The 23,965-nt window shown below is 46.5% G+C and overlaps 1 protein-coding gene across 1 annotated transcript in view; it reads left to right on the top strand.

Moving 5' to 3' along the window:
• KNL1 (kinetochore scaffold 1) overlaps positions 1-23,965 on the top strand; it is a 94,639-nt gene that overhangs the window by 13,617 nt on the left and 57,057 nt on the right. Inside the window, exons 8-18 of the mRNA XM_075330707.1 lie at positions 134-168; positions 257-309; positions 4,623-11,282; positions 18,953-19,094; positions 19,436-19,503; positions 21,100-21,198; positions 22,743-22,858; positions 22,947-23,037; positions 23,116-23,232; positions 23,320-23,407; positions 23,818-23,871. Coding sequence (XP_075186822.1) covers positions 134-168; positions 257-309; positions 4,623-11,282; positions 18,953-19,094; positions 19,436-19,503; positions 21,100-21,198; positions 22,743-22,858; positions 22,947-23,037; positions 23,116-23,232; positions 23,320-23,407; positions 23,818-23,871 — 7,523 coding nt within the window. The remainder of the gene's footprint in view (positions 1-133; positions 169-256; positions 310-4,622; positions 11,283-18,952; positions 19,095-19,435; positions 19,504-21,099; positions 21,199-22,742; positions 22,859-22,946; positions 23,038-23,115; positions 23,233-23,319; positions 23,408-23,817; positions 23,872-23,965) is intronic.

Consider the following 23,965-nt stretch of genomic DNA (forward strand, 5'->3'; position numbering starts at 1 on the left):
TTTTTTTTTTTTTTTTTTTTTGTTTTTCACCTTTCCCCATCTTGTTCAACCTTGTAAACATTTAGATAAATATGTAATGGGTCACTTATATGTTTTCCTTTCCCTAACGACTGTTCTCTTCTTCATTGCCCAGCTATAAAGGAGCAGCTGATAGAAGCGGTATTGCAGGTACACAGGACTTAGACTTTTCTCAATAATTTCAAAAATATCAGTTACAACATGTACTAAATCTGTCTGTATTAAAACACCTTACTAGGAATGGACACCCTTCTTCATGGACAAATTCAGGCTGCAGGTCACAACTCAGACGTAAGTGCTACTATGGAAAGTTATAACTGTAAAGTGGCAATAGAAGAACTAGACCTTCTGGCCATTCCCACAATGGCTATATAATATTAGTATTCCCAACGTTGGTGTGGTGGTGTTGGTGTGGTGGTGGTTGGTGTTGGTGTTGTGGTGGTTGGTGTTGGTGTTGTGGTGGTTGGTGTTGGTGTTGTGGTGGTTGGTGTTGTGGTGGTTGGTGTTGTGGTGGTTGGTGTTGTGGTGGTTGGTGTTGTGGTGGTTGGTGTTGTGGTGGTTGGTGTTGTGGTGGTTGGTGTTGTGGTGGTTGGTGTTGTGGTGGTTGGTGTTGTGGTGTTGTGGTGTTGGTGGTGTGGTGGTTGGTGTTGGTGTGGTTGGTGGTGTGGTGGTTGGTGTTGGTGTTGGTTGGTGTTGGTGGTGGTTGGTGTTGGTGGTGGTTGGTGTTGGTGTTGGTGTTGTGGTGGTTGGTGTTTGGTGTTGGTGTTGTGGTGGTTGGTGTTTGGTGTTGTGGTGTTTGGTGTTGTGGTGTTTGGTGTGGTTGGTGTTTGGTTTTGGTGTGGTTGGTGTTGGTGGTGTGGTGGTTGGTGTTGGTGTGGTGGTTGGTGTTGGTTGGTGTGGTTGGTGTTGGTGGTGTGGTGGTTGGTGTTGGTGGTGTGTTGGTGTTGTGGTGGTTGGTGGTTGGGGTTGGGGTTGTGGTGGTTGTTTTGGTGGTGTTAGTTGGTGTTGTGGTGTTTGTTGTTGTTTGTTTGGTTTTTTTTTTTTTTTTCCTCCCTCCTTTTTAACCTGTGCTTAAATACCGTAGATGTTTTTTCATGAATTAGAAGGGTCATAAAGGTCAGTAGAATGCCTGAGTGGTGCTACAATGAGATGTTTAATTAGACGCATCTGACATGCTCAACTTTATTATTATTATTATTATTATTATTATTATTATTATTATTATTATTATTTTCTTTATTTATCGAGGCCGCCATATTGTTCAAGAGAAAATAGGCTTTTTTATTTAGCGCTCCTTTTCCCTTCACCACAACAGCGCCACCGGAGACAGAGGTCCACCCATCTTAGGACAGGAAACCCACTGAGATTAAAGGGCGGCACCTCTACCGCACCAGCTCTGTTTCCTCTTCCAGGATGGAAGACCCAGAAGAGCTCTGGGGGAGGGGGGGTGGTGGGGGAGCTATCACAATGACATCCCTCTCCTCCTTTTTGTCATCGCCTTGGAGAACTCATCCAGCGGCTCGATCTTGGGGGAGTATTAAAGAAGGTCTCAAGTGCCAATTTCATTTGCCCCCCCCCCCCCCCCCCCCCCCCCCCCCTCAGGAGTCTGATCCATCAGCACTTCAAGATGAAGTCTGTGAAATTATTGATAAAATTATTTCAAGATTTCTATATGGCAGTTCTGGACCTAAAGGATGCGTATTACTGTACCATATTCCAATTCATCCCGTGCATCAGAAGTTTGAGAGTGGCATCTCCAATATAGTGCTCTTCCCTTTGGGTTGCCGACAGCCTCAAGAGTATTCACAAAAGTAGTGGCGGAGATGATGGCTCACACTCACGAAGGGAACATCCTTATAGTGCCCTATCTGGACGACTTCCTGATAGTGGGAACATCAGAAGACCATTGCAGGTCCCAGATTCCGTCCATAACATCTGTCTTGGAAGATCTGGGATGGATCCTGAATTGTAAGAAAAAAAAATAAAGACTAGAGCCCTCCACAAAACAGACCTATTTAGATTTTGTCCTAGACTCTCATTCCCAGCAATGCTTCCTGCTGCGGGAGAAAATTCTCACTAAGGACTTTGGTGCATTCCACTATCACAAACCCAATTCTTACCCTCAGGGAGGCCATGTTAATTTTGGGGTCCCTGGGCTGGTAGCATGTATCCTGGAGGTTCCCTGGGCACAGTTCAATACCCGTTCGCTGCAGAGGGAGTTGCTTTTAGAAGACTCAATTGGGGTTTTTGGAAGGAAGTTCTTACTCCTATGGTAAAGGATTGTCTCCGTTGGTAGCTAGACCCTCAAAATCTGATAACAGGAGCTCCCTCAACTTCCCCTATCTCAGAGATTGTCACCATATACGCAAGCGAGTCAGGTTGGGGGCCCACTTAAGTGTTCACATAGCTCTGGGTTTGGACTCACCAGAAAAGTTGAAGTTCGGTTCGTCCAACTTAAGGGAGCTTTGGGCCATCAGGAAGGCTCTAGTTGGTCGCCACATTCGGATTCTGTCGGACAACAAGGTGACTCTCTTACCTAAATCATCAGGAGGCACGAGATATCCCTCCCTTATGGAATCCGCGCGAGGTATCCTCTCCCTGGCACAGACTTCTCACGTCCCTCTCAGCCCTACACATCTGGAGTGTGGACAACGCTACGGCTAATTCCCTGAGTCGGTAAGGTTCGGCAAGGAGAATGGTCCTTGAACGTAAGGGTTTTCAACCAGATAGTAGGTCTTTGGGGTTCCTCAGTGTTCTATCCTTTTGCCAACAGGAAAGTGGAACATTTCTGCTCCCTAAACACCCCACCCCCCACCCCTCCTTCCCCTTGAAAACCCTTGGGTGGTTGACGCTTTACACATTTCATGGAAGACAGGATCAACAAGGGAAATGCGTACAGACCTAATTCCAGCAGTCCAGAGAAATGCCTGGGAGGGCAGGGTGAGATTGATTCTGATAGCGCCATTCTGGCACAAGAGGCCTTGGTTCTACTGGTTAAAAAGAATCCCCTTGTCAGATCTGTGGGTCCTGCCGGACACTCTGGCCTTCCTCTCCCAGGGCCCTCTGCTTCACCCTCAAATTTCAGGCCTTCATTTGACAGCCTGGAATTTGAGAGGCAGTTATTAGCAGTCCTTGGCTTCTATGCTAATCTAATTACTACCCTCTTACAGAGCAGGCAGCCAACAACCACAAAAATTTATGGCTGAGTATGGCATAAGTTCCTTTCCGCCTCAGGCAAGAGTCCCTGGAGGGAGGACCCCGATAACCGCCATTCTGGAATTCCTACAGAGGGGGGTTAGTTACAGCTTATCGTTCAGCCCCTTAAACTTACAGGTAGCAGCCTTAGGGGCCCTCTATAATTACAACCTAGTGTGTCACTGGTAGGTAAAATAATTTTATTTTTACGGCACCCTTACATCGTGGTGCCTTCATGGGTTCAGAAAAAAACACATTACCGGTAAGTAATTACGTATTTCTTGTCAGAGATCTAGCCTGCCCCTTCCCCAGTTTTTCCTTCTTGTATTTAAACTTGGTCCTAGGCACCTTAACGGGGCCTCCGTTTGAACTCCGTTTTGCAGTCCCCTATCAGACTCCTCACCCTTAAAGTGACTCTGCTGGTCGCTTTGATGTCAGCCAGAAGGATGAGTGACCTTGAGGCCCTTTCGGTCAACACCCCCGCTTTCACCCCCATTCCCCCCCCCCTCCTTCTTTACAGCTGAGCTCTGGAGGATAGGATTATACTACGTACGGATCCGGCCTATTTGCCAAAGGTAGCCAAGTCCTTCCCTTGTTTTATCCGAATTCTAAAAACTCAAAGGAAGAAAGGCTCCGTTCTTTGGATGTCAAGAGATCAGTCATTCAGTACTTAGAGGTCACTGGTTCTTGGTGGAAAAGTCAAGCCCTATTTGTGTGCTTTCAGGGAGCTAGGAAAGGTCTTCCGGCTTCAAAAGGATCCATAGTTAGGTGGGTAAAAGAAGCGATTAGGGAGGCCTATATAGCTCAGGATAGACCAGTGCCGCATGGTATCACTGCGCATTCCACCAGATCGGTGGCAACTTTCTGTGCTGAAAGAGCGGACGTTCCTCTCTAGCAGATCTGTAAGGCGGCAATCTGGTATTCTCCTAGGACTTTCTTTAATCACTGTAGATCAGATTGATCTTTCATAGTGGATCTTAAATTCGATAGAAGGGTTCTACAGACTGTGACGCCTCTCTAAATTTTTATTTTGTGTGATGGCGCTGTCGTGGTGAAGGGAAAAATCTAAATTACTTACCGGTAATGTCTTTATCGAGGAGGTGTTTCTCACAGGGTCCTCAGGGGCGGGTCTTTAGGTTGCTATGTTACCTTGTGAGGCCCGCCTCCTTGTGAACATAAAAAAAAAGCACAAAAATCTCGAACTGTATGGCAGATTACCGAGGGGGACAAAACATAATACTCTAGGAGCGAGAATAGAATAAGGGCGTAGACTGGCCACTTTTGACCTGGTAACTAGCCATGTTTAAAGGTTTAAGATTTGTACAGCTGGTATGAATTTAAGATATTTATGCATTTAGGGAAACTTCTATTCTATTAATTTTTATGCTAATTTATGATTTTTATTTCAGTGGAATTCTGCCGAGTGTGGTAAAGACAGGACAATATTCTTCTCTTCGGACAATGATATGGATATGACTGCAAGCAACACTGTAACCATTCACGGCCTGACCGAGGAGGGAACGAAGAAGATTGATACCAAACAGTTTCTTGCCAGCTTAAAATCCCAAACCAGCAAGGACGTAGCCAAAATCCAAGAATTTCCATTGTCCACTGGTGGCGAAAAACATATTGACTTTAAAGGAGAGTCTTCCATGGAGAACAAAATAAAGTTTAGTGACTTCCTGGCCAGTTTGGGAGGGGAGAAATCGAAAGCCACAGGTACATGTGATGACGACAAGACAGTGCTGTTTACATTGGATCAACAAGACATGGAAATGACCCGGTCTCATACTGTGCTTATTGACCGCAAAGTTTTGAGCGACATCTCAAAAACACCGAAAGCAAATATTGTTAAGGAGCAGTTTTACACATTCAACAAAGAAATTGGCAACTATCCGGAGAACAATACTCATATATCTGGGGAGTCCCAGGATAAGACTTTGTTATATGACCAGAATGATATGGATATGACCAGGTCGCATACAACCGCGATTGAAGGCAAAATATTGGAAGGCTTGAAGGCTAAAAATGTTACTATGGAGTTTCGGGATACAAAAAGAAAATCCATTCTTGACCGAACTACTAATGCCGTTACATCTGGGATCTGTTTTCAAGGTGAAGACATGGACATCACAAAGTCCAGCATCGGTTTCTACCTGGCTGAGGAGGCCAGTAGGGCACCTTGTTCGACTCTGCCAAATAATACACTATTATTCAGACCTGATCAGGATGACATGGACATGACCTATTCACATACAATCGCTATTAGCCATACAGACTTACATGGAAATTCCCAGGTGACCAGATCTGTTCCATGTGTGCCGTCCACATTAAAGAGTTCGGTCGCTGATAGAACAGTTTTTGGAGATGAAATGGAGCTTACAAAAAGCCACACTATGATTATCGATGAGCTAAATCAACTTGCGATACATAATCGATCCGTTACATTACAGAACATCGCTCCCACTACTTGTGCAGAATTACAAATGGGTCGGGAGGTGGACATGGTCCATAACGTGTCAAGACAACGGCTTCATAATGAGACTGTCCATCAGGAAGGCGAGATGGAGATGACAAACGTCAATGTAGGTCTTCTTCTCACTGCAGGAAAATCGCGGCCTTGGAACAAAACAAATCCAGTGTTAGAATCCTTTCAGGAAAAGACAATGTATCTATGTGACGAAGATGATATGAATATGACCAGGGCACACACAATAGCTATCGAAAACAAGGTGATTGCCGAGGTTGGTAATAGATCCTCACAAAGCAACGGAACGTTTAGCGCCGCTTCAGAAAGTATGAGTAATCTCCGGGATGTGAAATACACTTCTAAGCCTCCTTCAATGCTTGACATCAATGAAAGGCGCTACACCAATCGGACCTTGTGTGATCAAGACATAGACATTACCGTGTCGAATACGGGTGTCATCGACAATCAAAAGCCGGGACGTGATGTGCAACTTCCCGGTCTAAAATCTAAAATGACCTCTTCTGTAAGTAACCAATCAGAAACAAGAGACGGTGACTTATTTAACAAGCAAGGTGGAGACCATCTGGAGAATAGTCCGGTGTCTGACGAATCACAGGATAAAACTTTGTTCTTATGTGAACAGAATGATATGGACATCACCAGGTCGCATACGACAGCGATTGAAAGCAAAATCTTGGATGGTATAAAGGCTAAAAATGTTACTATGGAGTTTCAGAATACTAAGAGAGAATCCATTCTTCACATATCGACTATTGCTGATGTTAGATCTGGGAAAAGCTTTCAAGAAGACATGGATGTCACCAAGTCCAACACTGTTTTTATTGACCATGTATTGGATAAATCACATAATAAAGGTGTCTACATTTCAGACGTCCTTTCGAGGAGGAAAAGCGAGTCTTCACGTCCAATGGCTTTAGTTCCCAATGATAAAGTATTTCCATTTTCCAATATGAAGAACGATGCCGAAACTCTAGTAAAGTCTTCAGATGATTCAACTATATGTAACGAAGATGATATGGAAATGACAAGATCTCATAAGGGGGTAATTGAAAGCAAAAGATGGGACGGTGCCAAGGCTAAAAATGCTCCTGCGGAATTTCTGGATACAAGAAAATCTGTTCTTGGCTTAACGACTAATGACGTTGATGTGGCAGATGACCTTACATCTGCGATATCTTTTCAGGGTGAAGACATGGACATCACGAAGTCTAACACTGTGTTTATTGATCAAATATCAGATATACTACATGATAAAAATACTCATGTTTTTGATGGCTCTTCGAAAAGGAAAAGTGTTTCTTTTCATCCAAAGGCTTTGGTAACCAGTAATGAAACTATACTTCCAGTTTCCAGTAAGAAGCAAACTGATGCCAATACACATATAGTAAATAGGTCTTCAGTTGATAAAACCATTTGTTACGAAGAGGATATGGAAATGACGAGACCTCATAAGGTGGGAATTGAAAGCAAAATATGGCATGGTGCCCAGGCTAAAAATGTTCCTGCGGAATTTTTGAATACTACAAGAAAATCTGTCCTTGGCCTTACGACAAATGCTGCTGGTATGGCTGACGACCTTACATCTGCGATATCTGTTCAGGGTGAAGACATGGACATTACAAAGTCAAACACTGTGTTTATCGATCAAGTATCAGATAAGCTACATGATAAAAGTGCTCGCGTTTCTGATGCCTCTTCGAAGAGAAAAAGTGTTTCTTCTCGTCCAAAGTCTTTAGGTTTCAGTGATGAAATAACGATTCCAGTTTACAGTACGAAGCCGACCAAAGCAATTTCTCATTTTTCTGAAGGACTAGCAAATAAATCTTCTCTGGAAAGAACTATATTTAACGAAGACGATATGGAAATGACAAAATCTCATACGTTGGCAATTGAAAGCAAAATATTGGACTGCGTAAAGACTAAAAATGATCCGAGAAGATCTTTTTTTGACAGAATGACTAATGTCGTAGACATGGCAGGTGACCTTACATCTGGGATGTCCTTCAAAGCTGGAGACATAGACATAACAAAGTCCAACACTGTGTTTATCGATCAAATATCAGATGAGCCACACAATAAAAGTGCCCATTCTTCAGAAGTTCATTCAAAGAGCAAAAGTGTTTCTTCTCGTCCAAAGTCGTTAGGTTTCAGTGATGAAAAGATGCTTTTGGCTTGCAATATGAAGAAGACAGATGTAGATCCTCAAATTTCTGAAGAAGTAGTAAATAAGTCTTCTGTTGATATAACTATATTTCAAGATGATATGGAAAGAAGAAAATCTCATACAATGGCTATCGAAAGCAAAATATTGAATGACGCAAAGGCTAAAAGTGTTCCTGCGGAGTTTCTGGATGCTAGGAGAAAATCTGTTCTTGACCGAACTAATGCCTTCGATATGGCAGGTGATGTTACAGCCGGGATGTCCTTTCAGGGTGAAGACATGGACACTACAAAATCCAACACTGTGTTTATCGATCAAATATCAGATGAGCCCCATAATAAAGGTGTTCACACTTCAAATGTTCTTTCGAGGAGGAAAAGCCTTTCTTCTCGTCCAAAATCTTTAGTTCCCAGTGATGAAACACTCCCAGTTTACAGTACGAAGCCGACCAAAGCAATTTCTCATTTTTCTGAAGGACTAGTAAATAAATCTTCTGTTGATAGAACAATATTTAACGAAGACGATATGGAAATGACAAAATCTCATACATTGGCAATTGAAAGCAAAATACTGGACTGCGTGAAGACTAAAAATGATAACCGATCTGTTCTTGACAGAACGACTAAAGCCGTAGACATAGCAGACAACCTTACATCTGGGATATCCTTCAAAGGTGAAGACATGGACATAACAAAGTCCAACACTGTGTTTATCGATCAAATATCAGATGGGCCACCTAGTAAAAGTGCCCATTCTTCATACGTTCTTTCAAAAAGGAAAAGCGTTTCTTGTTCAAAGTCCTTCGCTTCCAGTGATGACACGATACATATAGTTTGCAATATGGAGGAGACTAATGTGAATTTTACTGACACTCTAGTAACCAAGTCTTCTGCTGATAGAACTGTATGCCATCAAGGTGATATGGAAATGACAAGATCTCATACGGTGGCAATCGAAAGCAAACTATTGGACGGCGCAAAATCTAAAAACATTACTGAGGAGCTTCAAAATACTAAGAGAAAACCTGTTCTCGATCGAACCGCTGTTGATATGGCTGACGACCTTACATCTGCGATAGCTTTTCAGAATGAAGACATGGACATGACAAAGTCCAACATCGTGTATATTGATCAAACATCAGACATACAACATAATAAAAGTGGTGGCGTTTCACTTGGTCTTTCGAAGAGGAAAAGCGTTTCTTCTCATCCAAAGTCTTTAGTTCCCGGAGATGAAACAATCCTTCATGTTTGCAATATGGAGGAGACTGATGCGTATGTACACTTTACTGAGCGGCTGGAATATAAGGCTTCTGTCGATAAAACGTTATGTAATGAAGGTGATATGGACATAACAAGATCTCACACCGTGGCAATTGAAAACAAAACCTTTGAGGAAGTGGATATTGCCTATCCTGTGAAGACCAATTCCCGAAGATCTACGTGTGACGATTTGGCCACAGCTAGACCTCAAGCAGCATCACTTGGAGAAAGAGTACCTCCTTTAGTTGCTAAAGATTTGAGCATGCCGCTAGAAAGAAATGACGCAACGTCAACGATGAACTTTTCAATGTTTCCAAGAAACAGTGTTTTGGAACAAAGGAATACGATCTTGGTTTGCGATGGTGATGAAACCAAGTTTCCAAGTGATCAGAGTATGGAAATCACAGGACAATACACAGATACTGTAGAAGTCAACTTCTTAGACCAAAATTCCCATATTCCTAGTTCTAGCACAGGTGTAACTAAAAGCGATGGTGTAAATGTTTGTGGAGAATTGATGGAAATAGAGCAGTCTGACAATTTAAGTAAGCCAACAGAAAAGCTTGAGTGTTGTCGTAGGAAAAGTTTTGCAAGCTCTCTTACACTCTCTGTAAGATCGGGAATCTTCTTGGAGGGTTTGGGTAATGAGGAGCTCTCGCAAGTGCACACAAGTCCAGTGGAAGATGTCTCCTTGTTGAAGCCTGGTTCTTGTAACGCTGAAACAGATATTTTAGATAAGTCCAATAATACTACCGCAGGTTTTGACCATCAATCTAAGGAAAATCGGCATACATCCATCAGAAACGTCATCTCGGCTAATGCCGATTCCAAACTAATTCCCAATTCGGGCAATGGTGTAGATTACAAGATTGAAAGTGTGGCAGAAGTTGGGGTTTCAGATGATGCGAGTAAATCAGTTTATGAAGATGAAGTCAAAGGGGAAGTGATGAGTGCTAAAATTGAGAGTCTACATACAACTCGTGAGCTCCGACCTGTTATCGACTCCTTAATTGATGATCCCAACCGTGTAACTTCAGATTCTAGAAACAACTTTGCACCCAGAGATCCGAAAGATTGTGATACTTATCAAAAAGATCCAGAAGTTACACTAGAAATGGAGTTGAGAAAATCCAGATTTAAGGGGAAAAGGGTGTCCTTCTATTTTCCAGAAGTGGAGACAGCGGCCAAGAATGAAATGTTGGAACAACTCACTATGTCTGCCTGTCTTCCAGAAAAGGAGATGGTAGCTAAAGATTTAATGTCGGAACAAGTCATTACAACCGAAAAACATGGCGGAGAGCACCAGGCAAGAACTGTTCGTGCTACAGAAGAAATCAATCAGGCTTCAGTTGTCAGCCAGATGCCAGTGACTGAAAACCTGGGGGACAAAACTCTTCCCAAAGAACCTGATCTATCCAATATAAATGTTGTTCCTGAAGGCATCTCCTCTGATCTTGGAGGGCTTGGGATCTCCGCTAAATTATCAAAAGAGGGTACAAAGAAGCGTAGAAGTGTGGCTGATGTTTTGTTATCGATACAGAATTTGACACAGAAGCCGAAGCTTTCACCCCATCACACTGCACCGGTCTCGAGCCTTATTGCTCAGTTGCCAGTCACAACCCAGACTTTGTGTCCTTCACGGTCGGTTACAGAACAAATCTGGATTAGTTCCGAGTTGCCAAACAAAGAAACCATTCAAGAAAAGGAACCTACGGAGAAAACTAACACCATATCGAGGGAGTATCACTTGCCAAGTAGGCGATCGGTCAAGATGTTTCTGCCCAAATTGCCCAATAAAAGGGCGTCAAGCACCAGTAACCTTCTTGAAAGGGCAGTGTCTTCTGTTTCTGAGGCTCAACCCCAAAACGATCAAAGCTCTAAAGTGCTCCCCAAGACTTTCCGTAATATCGATGATGGGCAGTGTATAGATGAAGAGATGCTTCCTGACGATCAAGAGATCAATAGCATGTTTGACTACGAGGTGCCGGAAGGCGCTTGGGAAGATCTATGCGAGAATGAAGCTCTTCAGCAGAACTTGACCGTATCGACTTATCAACCCAAAGACTCCATAGCTGGTCAGAAGAGAATCCGTAATATCGAGCCTGATTCTGAGAGCCAAAGAGAAAAGAGGGGAAGGTTGAATGATGATGGGCAGGTATGTGTGTCTGCTTCGTTTCTTAAATGGTGAGAAGTAACAGCCTAAAGGGAATCTGTACAAGGTTTTTGATGCCCCATCTGAGAGCAACCTGATATAGTGATAGAGACCCTGACTCCAGTGACGTATTACTTGCATTACTGGATGCTGTAGTTTGGATTATAAAAAGTTAAATCAACTGGAAATTTAGCAACTTTGTGAAGGTGAGCTCTATATAGCTCCACCCACACCACTGATTGGCTGCTTTCCGCCTATGCACAGTGTACACAGAAAGCTGCCAAACTAGCAGCAGGTTTTAGTCCTCTAGTGATCTCCTGTAATTTGAGCGGCTCAGTAAGTGATACATCCCTGGAATCAGGCTTTCAGCCTCTATATCATGCAGTTGTCATTTTACATATTAAAATCCTGATGACATATTCCCTTTTAATTTATATAGTACTTAAAAGGTTTGTTCTAATCTGTGACATTTTACATCAAATTAGTCAGATATTGATAAATATCTGATAGCGCCCATAAAAATTGAGAAAATCCAGCATGCGCAGCCACTTCTCTGACTAGACTATGTTCTTGCAATGAATGCAGATCAGACATTTTCTTCATCGTTCCTTATGGGAGACCCAGACAATGGGTGTATAGCTACTGCCTCCGGAGGACACACAAAGTACTACACTCAAAACGTGTAGCTCCTCCCTCCTAGCATATACACCCCCTGGATGACAATCTAACCAGTTCAATGCTTTGTGTTTCAGGAGGCACACACACACATGCATTCTCTGATTTTTTTTCATTTTTAAGATTTTATTTTTAAAGATATGGAAGAAAAGCGGGTCCAATCTGGACTCCCGGCATGTCCCTTCACACCCCACTGTGTCGGCGGTGCTGTTAAGGTTGACTTTGCAAGGCTGGAGCCTTCACATGCCGCGCTCCTTCAACATCCTTTTCAGGCTCTGGTTTGAAGTGGGAGCCGTCTCGGTCCTCTCTGCTGTGCAGGAGACCGGTCTCCATCCGCAGCCCTGTCTGGTTCCTGCTGGACGGAGCATTTGACCTTCCCTCAGGGACATGGCCCTGCGTCTCAAAAGCTAAGTATTGAGACGTTTTTCAGGGGTCCCGGGTACTTTTATTGAGGGGAGAGTCTGTTTTTTGTCTTTTACTGTAATTCCGGCCGGTTCTCGGTGTTTTTCCGGAGAACCGCGCCGGGGGTGCCTGCTCGTCGGCCGCATGTTAAAAATCTAGGCCCCGGCTTCAGTTTGGGCCTAGTTTCGGTTTCGGCTTCCCTGCATGTCACATGCAGATGCATAGCGTGGCGCCGCCCACCGGCCGGCCAGCAGAGGAGAGGACACTCCTTTCTGTGGAGATGTTCCCTCCCCTGTATCTCTCCTTGGCCCTCCGGTCTCCCACTCTTGGGCTTCTCCCCGCCCCCCTCCTCCTTCCAGCGCCATTTTCTCAGCGTTCTTACACTGATCGGCGCTGGATGCTGCAGCTGCTGCTTTTGGGAAGGCTGTCGCTTCACTGGGGGTCTGAGCTGTTGAATCCGGAGGGCACACAGAGAGCGGTCTGGTAAGCCACAACCTCTGGTTGTGGGCTTTTTATTATACACTCTCAGGGCATTCTACAGGAGTGTATTCTTGCTGCAGAGCCTCCACCTCAGCAGCATGTCTGTCACTAGGAGCAAGGCTGCAAAGCTGTATGCTGTATGCACTGCTTGTAAGCTCATTCTGCCAGAGCCAAGCACATACCCACATTGTGATGCCTGCTCTAACATGGTGGCCCCTCAGCCTGGAGCCTCCTCAGGGGTTCCTCCGGCCGCTCCAGCCCCGGTGACTGATCCCCCGGCTTGGGTAGCATCTTTTTCCAGAGCTATTTCCCAGTCTTTTGCCGACTCTATGGGACAACTGTCCCGGACACTGCTGACCATGCATCAGCCTCCTTCTCAGGCCGCCTCTGTTGCTCCGAGCTCTGCAGAGCCCTCAGAGCATGTTCTAGGACCCCGTCCTCCTAAACGGAGACGCAGGGACCCTTCTCCTTCCTCGTCCCACGGCTCTGATTCACGGGCCGAGGTGCAGGGCGAGGAGGATAATTTTACTGTGGGTTCAGACGCTAGCTCTAGGTACCCCATTGCCTTGTCTGAGGATGATGCGGATGTTAGTGACTTGATTGCGTCCATTAACTCCGTTCTGAACCTCACTCCACCAGTGTCAGAGGAACCAGCCTCTCTGGTGGAGATACATCAGTTTGCCTCACCTAAGAAAGCTCGTAGTACGTTTTTTTTAACCACTCCAGTTTTCAGGCCACTGTCACCAAACCCAGGGCCTGTCCTGACAAACGCTTTCCAAAGCGTAGTTCTGATGACAGTTTTCCCTTTCCACCAGATGTGGTGAAGGAGTGGGCTCAGTCCCCAAAGGTAGACCCTCCGGTGTCTAGAATCTCAGCCCGCACAGTCGTAGCGGTGGCCGATGGCACCTCTCTTAAGGATCCCACTGACCGCCAGGTTGACCTTCTGGCCAAGTCTCTATATGAGGCGGCAGGAGCCTCGTTCTCCCCGTCTTTTGCGGCAGTGTGGGCTCTTAAGGCAGTCTCTGCCTCTCTGGCGGAGATACATTCCCTCACCAGGGACTCTATGCCTGAGATGGAGGCCTTAACTTCTCAGGCTTCGTCTTTTTCATCCTACGCCATGTCTGCCATTCTGGAGGCTTCTCACCGCACGGCGGTGGCCTCCGCTAACTCTCTTGCGATCCGCAGGATCTTGTGGCTTCGAGAGTGGAAAGCAGACGCTTCTTCTAAGAAGTACCTTGCAGGCCTCCCTTTTGCTGGGTCCCGGCTGTTTGGTGAACAACTGGATGAAATAATTAAGGAAGCTACTGGAGGGAAGAGTACTTCCTTGCCACAAGCTAAAGCCAAGAGACCTGTCCAGGGCAGGAACCAATCGAGGTTTCGTTCCTTTCGTTCCTCTAACTGGTCAGCCTCTAAGCCCTCAGCCTCGTCCACTACCGCAGCCAAGGATCGTAAACCCATCTGGCGCGCAAAGCCGCGTCCTCAGAAGTCCGGAGGAGCCGCTGCCACTAAGGCAGCCCCCTCTTGACTATCTGGCTGCGCCAGCAACGTCCTTGGTCGGTGGCAGGCTCTCCCGCTTTGGCGACGTGTGGTTTCAACACGTCTCCGATCAGTGGGTGCGGGATATCATCTCCCACAGCTACAGGATAGAATTTTCTTCCAGCCCGCCAAACAGATTTTTTCTGTCCACTCCCCCCTGCTCCAAAGCCGCCGCCTTCTCTCAGGCCGTGGCATCCCTGCAGGCCAACGGTGTTATTGTTCCGGTTCCCGCTCGGGAACGGTTCAGAGGTTTCTACTCCAACCTCTTTCTAGTCCCCAAGAAGGACGGTTCCTTCCGGCCCATCCTGGATCTCAAGCTTCTCAACAAGCATGTTCAGGTGCGGCGTTTTCGCATGGAGTCTCTGAGATCGGTCATTGCATCAATGACCCAAGGAGATTTTCTGGCATCCATCGACAGCAGGGATGCCTATCTGCACGTGCCTATCGCGGTCTCACACCAGCGTTGGCTCCGCTTTGCAATCGGAGAGGAACGTTTCCAATTCGTGGCTCTCCCCTTCGGGTTAGCCACGGCCCCTCGTGTTTTCACCAAGGTTATGGCAGCAGTGGTTGCGGTCCTGCACCTTCAGGGGTTGGCAGTAATCCCCTACCTGGACGACCTTCTAGTCAAGGCCTCATCCAGGGCGGACTGCCAGCGGAGTATCTCGCTCACTCTCGCCACGCTTGTTCAGTTCGGGTGGCTTATCAACCTGCCCAAGTCCACTCTGACCCCGACCCAGGGCCTTCTGTACCTAGGGATGCAATTCGAGACTCTGCCGGCACTTGTGAAGTTGCCCTTGGTCAAACAGCAGTCCCTTCAGCTAGCGGTGCGCTCTCTGCTGAGGCACCACCGTCATTCCATCAGACACCTCATGCAGGTGCTGGGTCAGATGGTGGCGTCAATGGAAGCGGTTCCATTTGCACAGTTCCATCTGCGTCCCCTGCAGTTGGACATTCTCCGCTGTTGGAACAAGCGGACCTCTTCCCTGCACAGGCTAGTGGCTCTGTCGCCACAGACCAGGAGCTCTCTTCAGTGGTGGCTTCGGCCCCTCTCTCTGTCTCAGGGACGCTCCTTCCTGACTCCGTCCTGGGTGATTCTCACCACAGATGCCAGCCTCTCCGGTTGGGGAGCAGTTTTTCTCCATCACCGAGCACAGGGCACTTGGACTCCGTCCGAATCAGCCCTCCCGATCAATGTGCTGGAGATAAGAGCTGTGTTTCTAGCTCTCCTAGCCTTGCACCACCTGTTGGCGGGCAGGCACATTCGAGTCCAGTCGGACAACGCGACAGCGGTTGCCTACATTAATCACCAGGGCGGGACTCGCAGCCGCCTGGCGATGTTGAAGGTTCAACGAATCCTTCAGTGGACGGAGGACTCCAAGTCCACCATATCCGCAGTCCACATCCCAGGCGTAGAAAACTGGGAGGCAGATTATCTCAGCCGTCAAACCGTGGACAGCGGCGAGTGGGCCCTGCATCCGGCAGTGTTCAGGTCAATCTGCCGCAAGTGGGGCACTCCGGAAGTGGATCTAATGGCTTCCTGGCACAACAACAAGGTCCCGGTTTACGTGGCTCGCTCCCACGATCCTCAGGCCTTCGCAGCGGACGCGCTGGTCCAAGATTGGTCCCAGTTCCGTCTGGCCTATGTGTTTCCCCCTCTAGCTCTCTTGCCCAGGGTTCTGCGCAAGATCAGAATGGAGGGCCGTCGTGTCATAATCATTGCTCCGGACTGGCCCAGGCGAGCTTGGTACCCAGACCTGCTCCGCCTGTCTGTAGAGGTGCCGTGGCATCGCCCAGACCTTCTCTCTCAAGGTCCGTTTTTCCGCCAGAATTCTGCGGCTCTCAGATTGACGGCGTGGCTCTTGAGTCCTGGATCCTGACGGCTTCAGGTATTCCCTCTGAGGTCATCTCCACTATGACTCAGGCTCGGAAGTCTTCTTCGGCCAAGATTTATCACAGGACTTGGAGGATCTTCCTGTCCTGGTGTCACTCTTCCGACCATGCTCCTTGGCCGTTCTCCTTGCCGACCATCCTGTCTTTTCTACAGTCTGGTCTACAGCTAGGACTGTCCCTCAATTCCCTCAAAGGACAGGTGTCGGCTCTGTCGGTATTATTCCAGCGGCGTATCGCCCGACTGGCTCAGGTGCGCACCTTCATGCAGGGCGCAGCTCACATCATTCCTCCTTACCGGCGGCCTTTGGATCCCTGGGATCTTAATCTGGTCCTCACGGCCTTACAGAAACCCCCCTTTGAGCCTCTTGGGGAGGTTCCCTTGTTTAGACTTTCACAGAAAGTTGTTTTTCTAGTAGCCATAACTTCTCTCAGGAGAGTTTCTGATTTGGCTGCGCTCTCTTCGGAATCCCCCTTTTTGGTGTTTCACCAAGACAAGGTGGTTCTTCGTCCGACTCCGGACTTTCTCCCTAAGGTGGTGTCTTCTTTCCACCTTAACCAAGACATTTCATTGCTCTCTCTTTGTCCGGCCCCTGTGCATCGCTTCTTTGTTAAGGCGTTGCACGCCTTGGATTTGGTGAGGGCGCTCCGAATCTATGTGTCACGCACCGCCGTTTTTAGGCGGTGCACCTCACTTTTTGTGCTAACCACGGGTCAGCGCAAGGGTCTCTCTGCTTCTAAACCGACCCTAGCTCGTTGGATTAGGTCGGCTATCGCCGATGCCTACCAGTGTTCTCAGGTGCCTCCTCCGCCGGGGATTTAAGGCGCACTCGACCAGAGCTGTCGGTGCCTCCTGGGCTTTCAGGCACCAGGCTACGGCTCAGCAGGTGTGTCAGGCTGCCACTTGGTCCAGTCTGCACACTTTTTCGCAGCACTACCAAGTGCATGCTCATGCTTCGGCAGATGCGAGCTTGGGCAGACGCATCCTTCAGGCGGCTGTCGCCCATTTGTGAAGTTAGGTTTTGCCTACTTCTCAGTTTGGTTTATTTCCCACCCATGGACTGCTTTAGAACGTCCCATTGTCTGGGTCTCCCATAAGGAACGATGAAGAAAAAGAGAATTTTGTTTACTTACCGTAAATTCTTTTTCTTATAGTTCCGACATGGGAGACCCAGCACCCTCCCTGTTGCCTGTTGGCAGTTTTTGTTCCGTGTGTTTTCACCGGCTGTTGTTGTAGACAGAGTTCCGGTTTTTCCGAGTTTTACTCTATCTCTACTTATGGGTGGATGTCCTCCTTCAGCTTTTGCACTGAACTGGGTAGATTGTCATCCAGGGGGTGTATATAGCCCGGAGGGAGGAGCTACACGTTTTGAGTGTAGCACTTTGTGTGTCCTCCGGAGGCAGTAGCTTTACACCCATTGTCTGGGTCTCCCATGTCGGAACTATATAATATATATTAGAATCTATAACTATTTGTTTAAAGGGATTAATAGAAATCTCATGCTCACTGTAGTTTTTTTTTTATGGTGGGTAAACTCACCTGTGGTGCGGCTTCCCAAGCCACAACATGTCAAGTTCTCTTGTGGAAACGCTGAGTCTTCTATGCTTATGTTCCCCATACACTGATGCAGTAAATCGCAGTGTACTCTATATAAAAAACACATGGGTTGTAAGTGTGTTTAGTCAGCGTAAACGCACCTAAAAAGTAACGCATCTACACACTCATTTGAAGTATCAATAAAATTTGACAGGAAGCAGAAGAAACGAGAAGTTGACTAATGTCATGTCCCAGCCACCCAATATATTATACACTTGCACCCGGAGTGCCTTTCATATGACACTAAAGGGTGTTTTTAGCCTCAACCTAATAGGTAATTAAAAAACAGTGGGCTACCCCCCCCTCACCATTTTTGATCACCTGCCAAAGTAAAGCAGACAACTGGGGGCTGGTATTATCAGGCTGGGAAGGCCCATGGTTATTTGGCCCTCCCCAGCCTAAGAATACCAGCCCACAGCCGACCTAAAGTAGGGCATCACATTAGATTTTCTTTTCACGATTGCCTTGGTGTGTTGGCAGTCAGATAATGGTTTTTGGGGTTGTCAACTGTGTAGTGACACATGGCATCAAGCCCAGGGGTTATTGTAAGGGCATCTATCAGACACCACTATTACTAACCCAGTGTGTAAAAGAAATGTAGGGAGTAAATGGATAAGACAGGGAAGGGAATGTCATAGGGCTTTTTAAAACGATGTGTATTTAGGGCACACTTAAAGGGGGTCTCCAGTGAAAAGAAGTTATCACCTATCCACAGGGAAGGTAATAATGCACTGTTGGTGAGAGGTCGGGGTGTGTGACTGCCAGGACCAGCCTCGATCAGCAGATAGGAGAACTGTTGAGTACCCATTTTCGACCACAATCAATCGGTAAGCTCCTGTGGATAGGTGGGTTTTTGTGTTGTGTGTGGTTTTTTTTTTTTTTTTTTTTGTTTTTTTTTATGGACACCCCCTTTTAAAACTGTGGCTATTGGAAGTTAATCTGAATTTCAAGGTAAAGGCTCAGAGTAGGGAAAACGTTTAGTCTTGAATAATGGAGACCTCAATCACCTAGTATTTTGTCTCCTAATTTGACTTTTAAATATTTTTTTTTTGTTTTTTTTTTTTAATACTTTGTTTTTTATATCTACAATTTCTAGACCTCTGCAGCTTTTAAAGCTTCTGACAAGTCGTCCAGCAGTGACTACACGGCTCCTCAGGCAAGTAAAGCCATCGAGCAGACGTACAACAGCAGCAGCTCCCAGGACTCCAGGGCAGACGGGATGTCGGTGGAGCTGAGCAGTAAGTGTTTGTGTGTTTTTGGTTGTTTTTTTTTGACTTTTTTCCTTTTTAATATTCCATTTGTAGAGTCTCTTTGAGCCATTAGCGGATCTTGTGTTGTTGGCCATTTATTTAAGGTGACTTTATATATGGCCAGTGCAGTCGATCCATGGATCCACTCCAAGTATATTTAAAGGGGAGACAGAATCCTTCCCAAAATAGTTACTAAGGGATTCGTGAGGTGTTTTTTATATTTTGTTTTTTTTTTTTTTTCTTGCTCTGGATCAACACTGTAGGATTATGATTTGGCTCTTTGGTTACATGCGCTACATAGTGTATAGAATTGTTTCCTTACGTTGCAGGTCAGCAGTGCAGCCAGATGGACTCTCAGTTACCGTGGGATAGTAGATGTGAGCAAAGCCTCTGGCAGGTATCATTATACCGTTTTTATTACCTAGTATTGATGAGCGAGGACTACAGTGTTCGGTCCTCGTACGTTCGGACTGACGCGACTCAAGAACTCCAGTATAGTGGAAGTCAAACGGAAGAGCTTTTGGAAAAATACTCTATTTCACATTGACTTCTATTATACTGGGTAGACAAGTCAGGCCTGTCCAACCGCTCATTATGCGTACGTCTTATCACTAATCACTACCCTCTAATACAGTCATTATTCTCTATGTACTGCTAAGTTTACCCCCAAAAGAAAGCCGACACCCCCTAAAAGAATCGCACTGAGTTGGTAAGTGAATGGGCTCTCACATACAAATCTGCATCCCTGTCCGCTTCCCTTGTGTTCTTCCCTGGTGACCCATAGAGTGATGCTGCTTCCAGAGTTACTCCGGTACCCAATCTGTGTGAGGGCTGCAGCTGGAATGGTGACAGACCTGACAGTGATAGAGCTTTGTGTGAGAGCCCACCCACCATCAGCACTTGCAAACTGTAATTGTAAGCTGCTGAGTGCAATAATTTTTTTTTTTTATTTATTTATTTTTTTTAGGGCGTTTGCTTTCATTTTGGGGGTGTCTGATTTCTTTGATAAAGTCCTGCTGTATTCTTTAATTCTAGTTCCTTGGACACTTCATTATGGAACCGCAACTAGGGTTTTTTTTTTTTACTTAATAATAGGGCTATATACTAAGCGTTCTCCAAAAAGCCAAAAAAACTATTAGGGCTCATTCTTGGGGTAGATCTTCTTTTGAAGGAAACTATTAAAACTTGATGTTTTCAATAACTTTGCCCCTAATTTGGGTTTTATCTTGTGTGGTTTTTTTTTTTTTTTTTGTTTTTTTGTTAAAGGGGCAGTCCACGAAGTAACGTGGCCTTTGAATAGGTGACTGGTCTCTGATTGGTACTGGGTTCATGTTTTTCATACCCCTCAGTTTTACATGTCATGTTGTATCCATACGTAACAGAACCAGAATACCAATTGGTCAGTTTCTAGGGAAGAAATAATTATTTAAAGGGAATCTGTCAGCAAGTTTTTGCTATTTTGTCTGAGAGCAGTGTGTTTTAGAGCAAGAGAGCCTGATTCCTAGGATGTATCACTTACTAAGGTGTTGTGTAGTTTCAATGCAATCAGTGTTTTATCTTCTGGAATAGATCTATGTGCACAGCAGTCAGGCTGAGCTGTTACCCCGCCCCACTACTAATTGGCAGCTTGCTGAGGATGTGTACAGGAAGCTGCCAATCAGTGGTGTGGGCGGGGTTATACAGCAGTCAACATTCTGCCCTCTAGAAAAAAACACGGATTTTATCAAAACTGCCTCAAGCAGCCCAGTTTGTGATACATTGCTGAAGTCAGGACTTCTTGCCCTATATTCTGCTGCTCTCAGATTACAAGGCAAAAACCTGATGACGTGTCACTGTTAAAGATGCAGCCATGCTTTTTCAGTACTGCATTTTTGCACCTTGGACCGGGTACTGATCCGTGGCCTCATCATGGCTGCCTGCATTCTTGGGATATGAACATTTTAATTTTCTTACTGTCATTTTTGCAATTTTTTTATTTTTTTTTTATTTTCAGAGCTTCCAGGATGGCGGTATTACAGTGCAGGAGTTTTTTCTGCTGCTGGGAATCCGTATTCTCATCCAGAAGCCGCGTTACAGTGAACGTCCGTCTAAGGTGGGTTGTTTTCTTGCTCCAGTACTCGGGAATGTCTTAAGGAATTTCTTTGAATACCCCTTTATATCTTTCACTCATCCGTGAAAAACCACACACACGTAAAAGGTGCGCATGTCCCTCCGTGTGCTGAGATTTCAGAAGGCGTGTTCTCCGTGTGCTATCCGTGATAACACACGGAGAGCGGGAACTTTCTCCTCACCTGTCCCTGACGCTGCTGTCCGTGGTGCTGATGTCTTCCCCTCTGCAGTCTCTGGTCTTGCTGACTCCCTACTGCTGCTGCTTCCGATCCTCGGTGCAGTGAATATGTGATGAGCATAATGAGTGGGGGTCGGAAGCAAGTGACAGCAGCGGCAGAGACCGCAGCGGTGGAGAGAGTGTAGAAATTAATTTTATTTCACAAAACCGTGGTTTTCTCCGGTACGTGTCACACTGATGTCACACGGCGCACATTTGTGCAATTTGTGCAACACCCGTGCTGCCGATAAAAACAAGGACACGGCGCCGGCTCCACGCGGACACGGCGCCAGCTCCACACGGACACGGCGCTGGCTCCACGCGGTCCATGGGAAAACCTGTATGTGTGTGCAGACCCATTGATTTTAATGGGTCTACGTGTGTCATTTGTCACTGGTACGTGGGAAAATGGATGTCACGTGTCCCGGAGACATGGATGTGTGAAGGGGGCCTTAAGCTGAGCACAATTTAGTGAGCAGACGTCCATCGTTGAGTGGTGGGTGTAAAGAGGCTGCTGAGGTATCGGACTTGTATGAATACACCCCACAGTGACAGAGCAGAGAGCCTTCTTTTTATTAGGGTACAGTTCCACTTATGTATGACTCCTGTGAGTCTGGCATCGGCATCACCCGGCACGGCCACACACTCTCCTGACAGGAGCGCCTCCGCTGCATGTATTTCTATGCAGCTGCACACTCTCCTGACAGGAGCGCCTCCGCTGCATGTATTTCTATGCAGCTGCACACTCTCCTGACAGGAGCGCCTCCGCTGCATGTATTTCTATGCAGCTGCACACTCTCCTGACAGGAGCGCCTCCGCTGCATGTATTTCTATGCAGCTGCACACTCTCCGGACAGGAGCCCCTCCGCTGCATGTATTTCTATGCAGCTGCACACTCTCCGGACAGGAGCCCCTCCGCTGCATGTATTTCTATGCAGCTGCACACTCTCCGGACAGGAGCCCCTCCGCTGCATGTATTTCTATGCAGCTGCACACTCTCCGGACAGGAGCGCCTCCGCTGCATGTATTTCTATGCAGCTGCACACTCTCCGGACAGGAGCGCCTCCGCTGCATGTATTTCTATGCAGCTGCACACTCTCCGGACAGGAGCGCCTCCGCTGCATGTATTTCTATGCAGCTGCACGCTCGTGACCGGAGAGCCGGTATGCCGATGCGAGACTCTCGTGGAACTCCGGCCTTACAGTGTTCTTATAACTGAGCCGGCTACATTATCTTTTCTTAAAGGGACAGACGTGAGATATAAAATGCAGCTGGCGGCGATTGATAAAGTATTCTCTTCTTCCCTGCAGCGCGGAGTGACTGAGGAGCTGACGGTGCCGGAGATCCTGCTGGATCAGTATGTGTATCAGCCCAAGCTGCAGGTGTATGATGAGGAGTGCCACGCGCTGTTCCAGGCTATAGAGGAGTAAGTGTTCTTATACCATTAAGTTTACCTCTTACACTATATTTCCCCCAAAAGTCGGGAGCGCTTGTAACACGTGTTGTTGCCCCAGGCTGAAGGCGTCCACAGAGCTGCAGCACAAGCCTCTACTGCAGGTGAACAGTCTGCTGTGGGAGGCCCTGAGGATGTGCTCCGAAAACGAGGTAGGACCACCGGGGGTCACACATCAGGGCTGCTTTATCCTAGAAGCATATGTGGTATACATATTTCTGTCATTGTAGCTGATGTGCTTCGGAGCCACCCTGAAGAACATGAAGTCTCTGTACTCCAAGAAAAGCAAACTCCTAGCCCATAAAGCCAAGGTGTCCACATACAGCAAGCTGCTGCACGCCGCCCAGGTACGGTGTGTGCTGCGTCACACCGGAGGCTCTAGTGGAGTCATCCGGGCAACGGCTACTAAGGAAAGTGTCCTCCTCATTACACAGGTGCAGAAGGAGCAGCTGCAGGCCAGGCTGGAGGAGGCTGACCGGCTGCTGGGAGAGCTGGAGGACGCCATCTCCCGCCTGCACACGGGTATGCACCACGCTCACTTCTATCAGAACCAAGCTGCTTTTTATAATATATATTTATATATGTATATCTTTTATTTTTGTCTTCTTGTGTTGTACGATATTTTACCATTTGTGATTAAATGTTAAAGTTGGATGTGTGTGTGTGTGTATATGTGTGTATGTGTGTATATGTGTGTGTGTGTATATGTGTGTGTGTGTATATATGTGCGTGTGTGTATGTGTATGTGTATGTATATGTGTGTGTGTGTTAAGAAAAAGAAGAAAAAATATATAATCATTTGCATTTTAGCTTTTCACTTGTCTTCTTGTAATAGAGTGTGTGTGTCCATGCATTCTGTGGTATCCTCTAGTGTTCTCGTTTGTGTGTGGTCTTTCTGGAGTAATTTGTCATTGTTGTCTCTGTCCTGTAAGACCCGGTGACCCTGGCTGGAGTGTGTAGAAGTGGTGATCAGACGGCTGAGGCCGGTGAGTACAAGTTATGTCCATGATAAAGTGTGCGGGGCCCTTACATAATAGATTACTACCGGCGATCTCTCCTGACCCCCATACACGGAGGCTC

Source organism: Anomaloglossus baeobatrachus, chromosome 12, assembly GCF_048569485.1.
Source record: "Anomaloglossus baeobatrachus isolate aAnoBae1 chromosome 12, aAnoBae1.hap1, whole genome shotgun sequence".
Lineage (NCBI taxonomy): Eukaryota > Metazoa > Chordata > Amphibia > Anura > Aromobatidae > Anomaloglossus > Anomaloglossus baeobatrachus.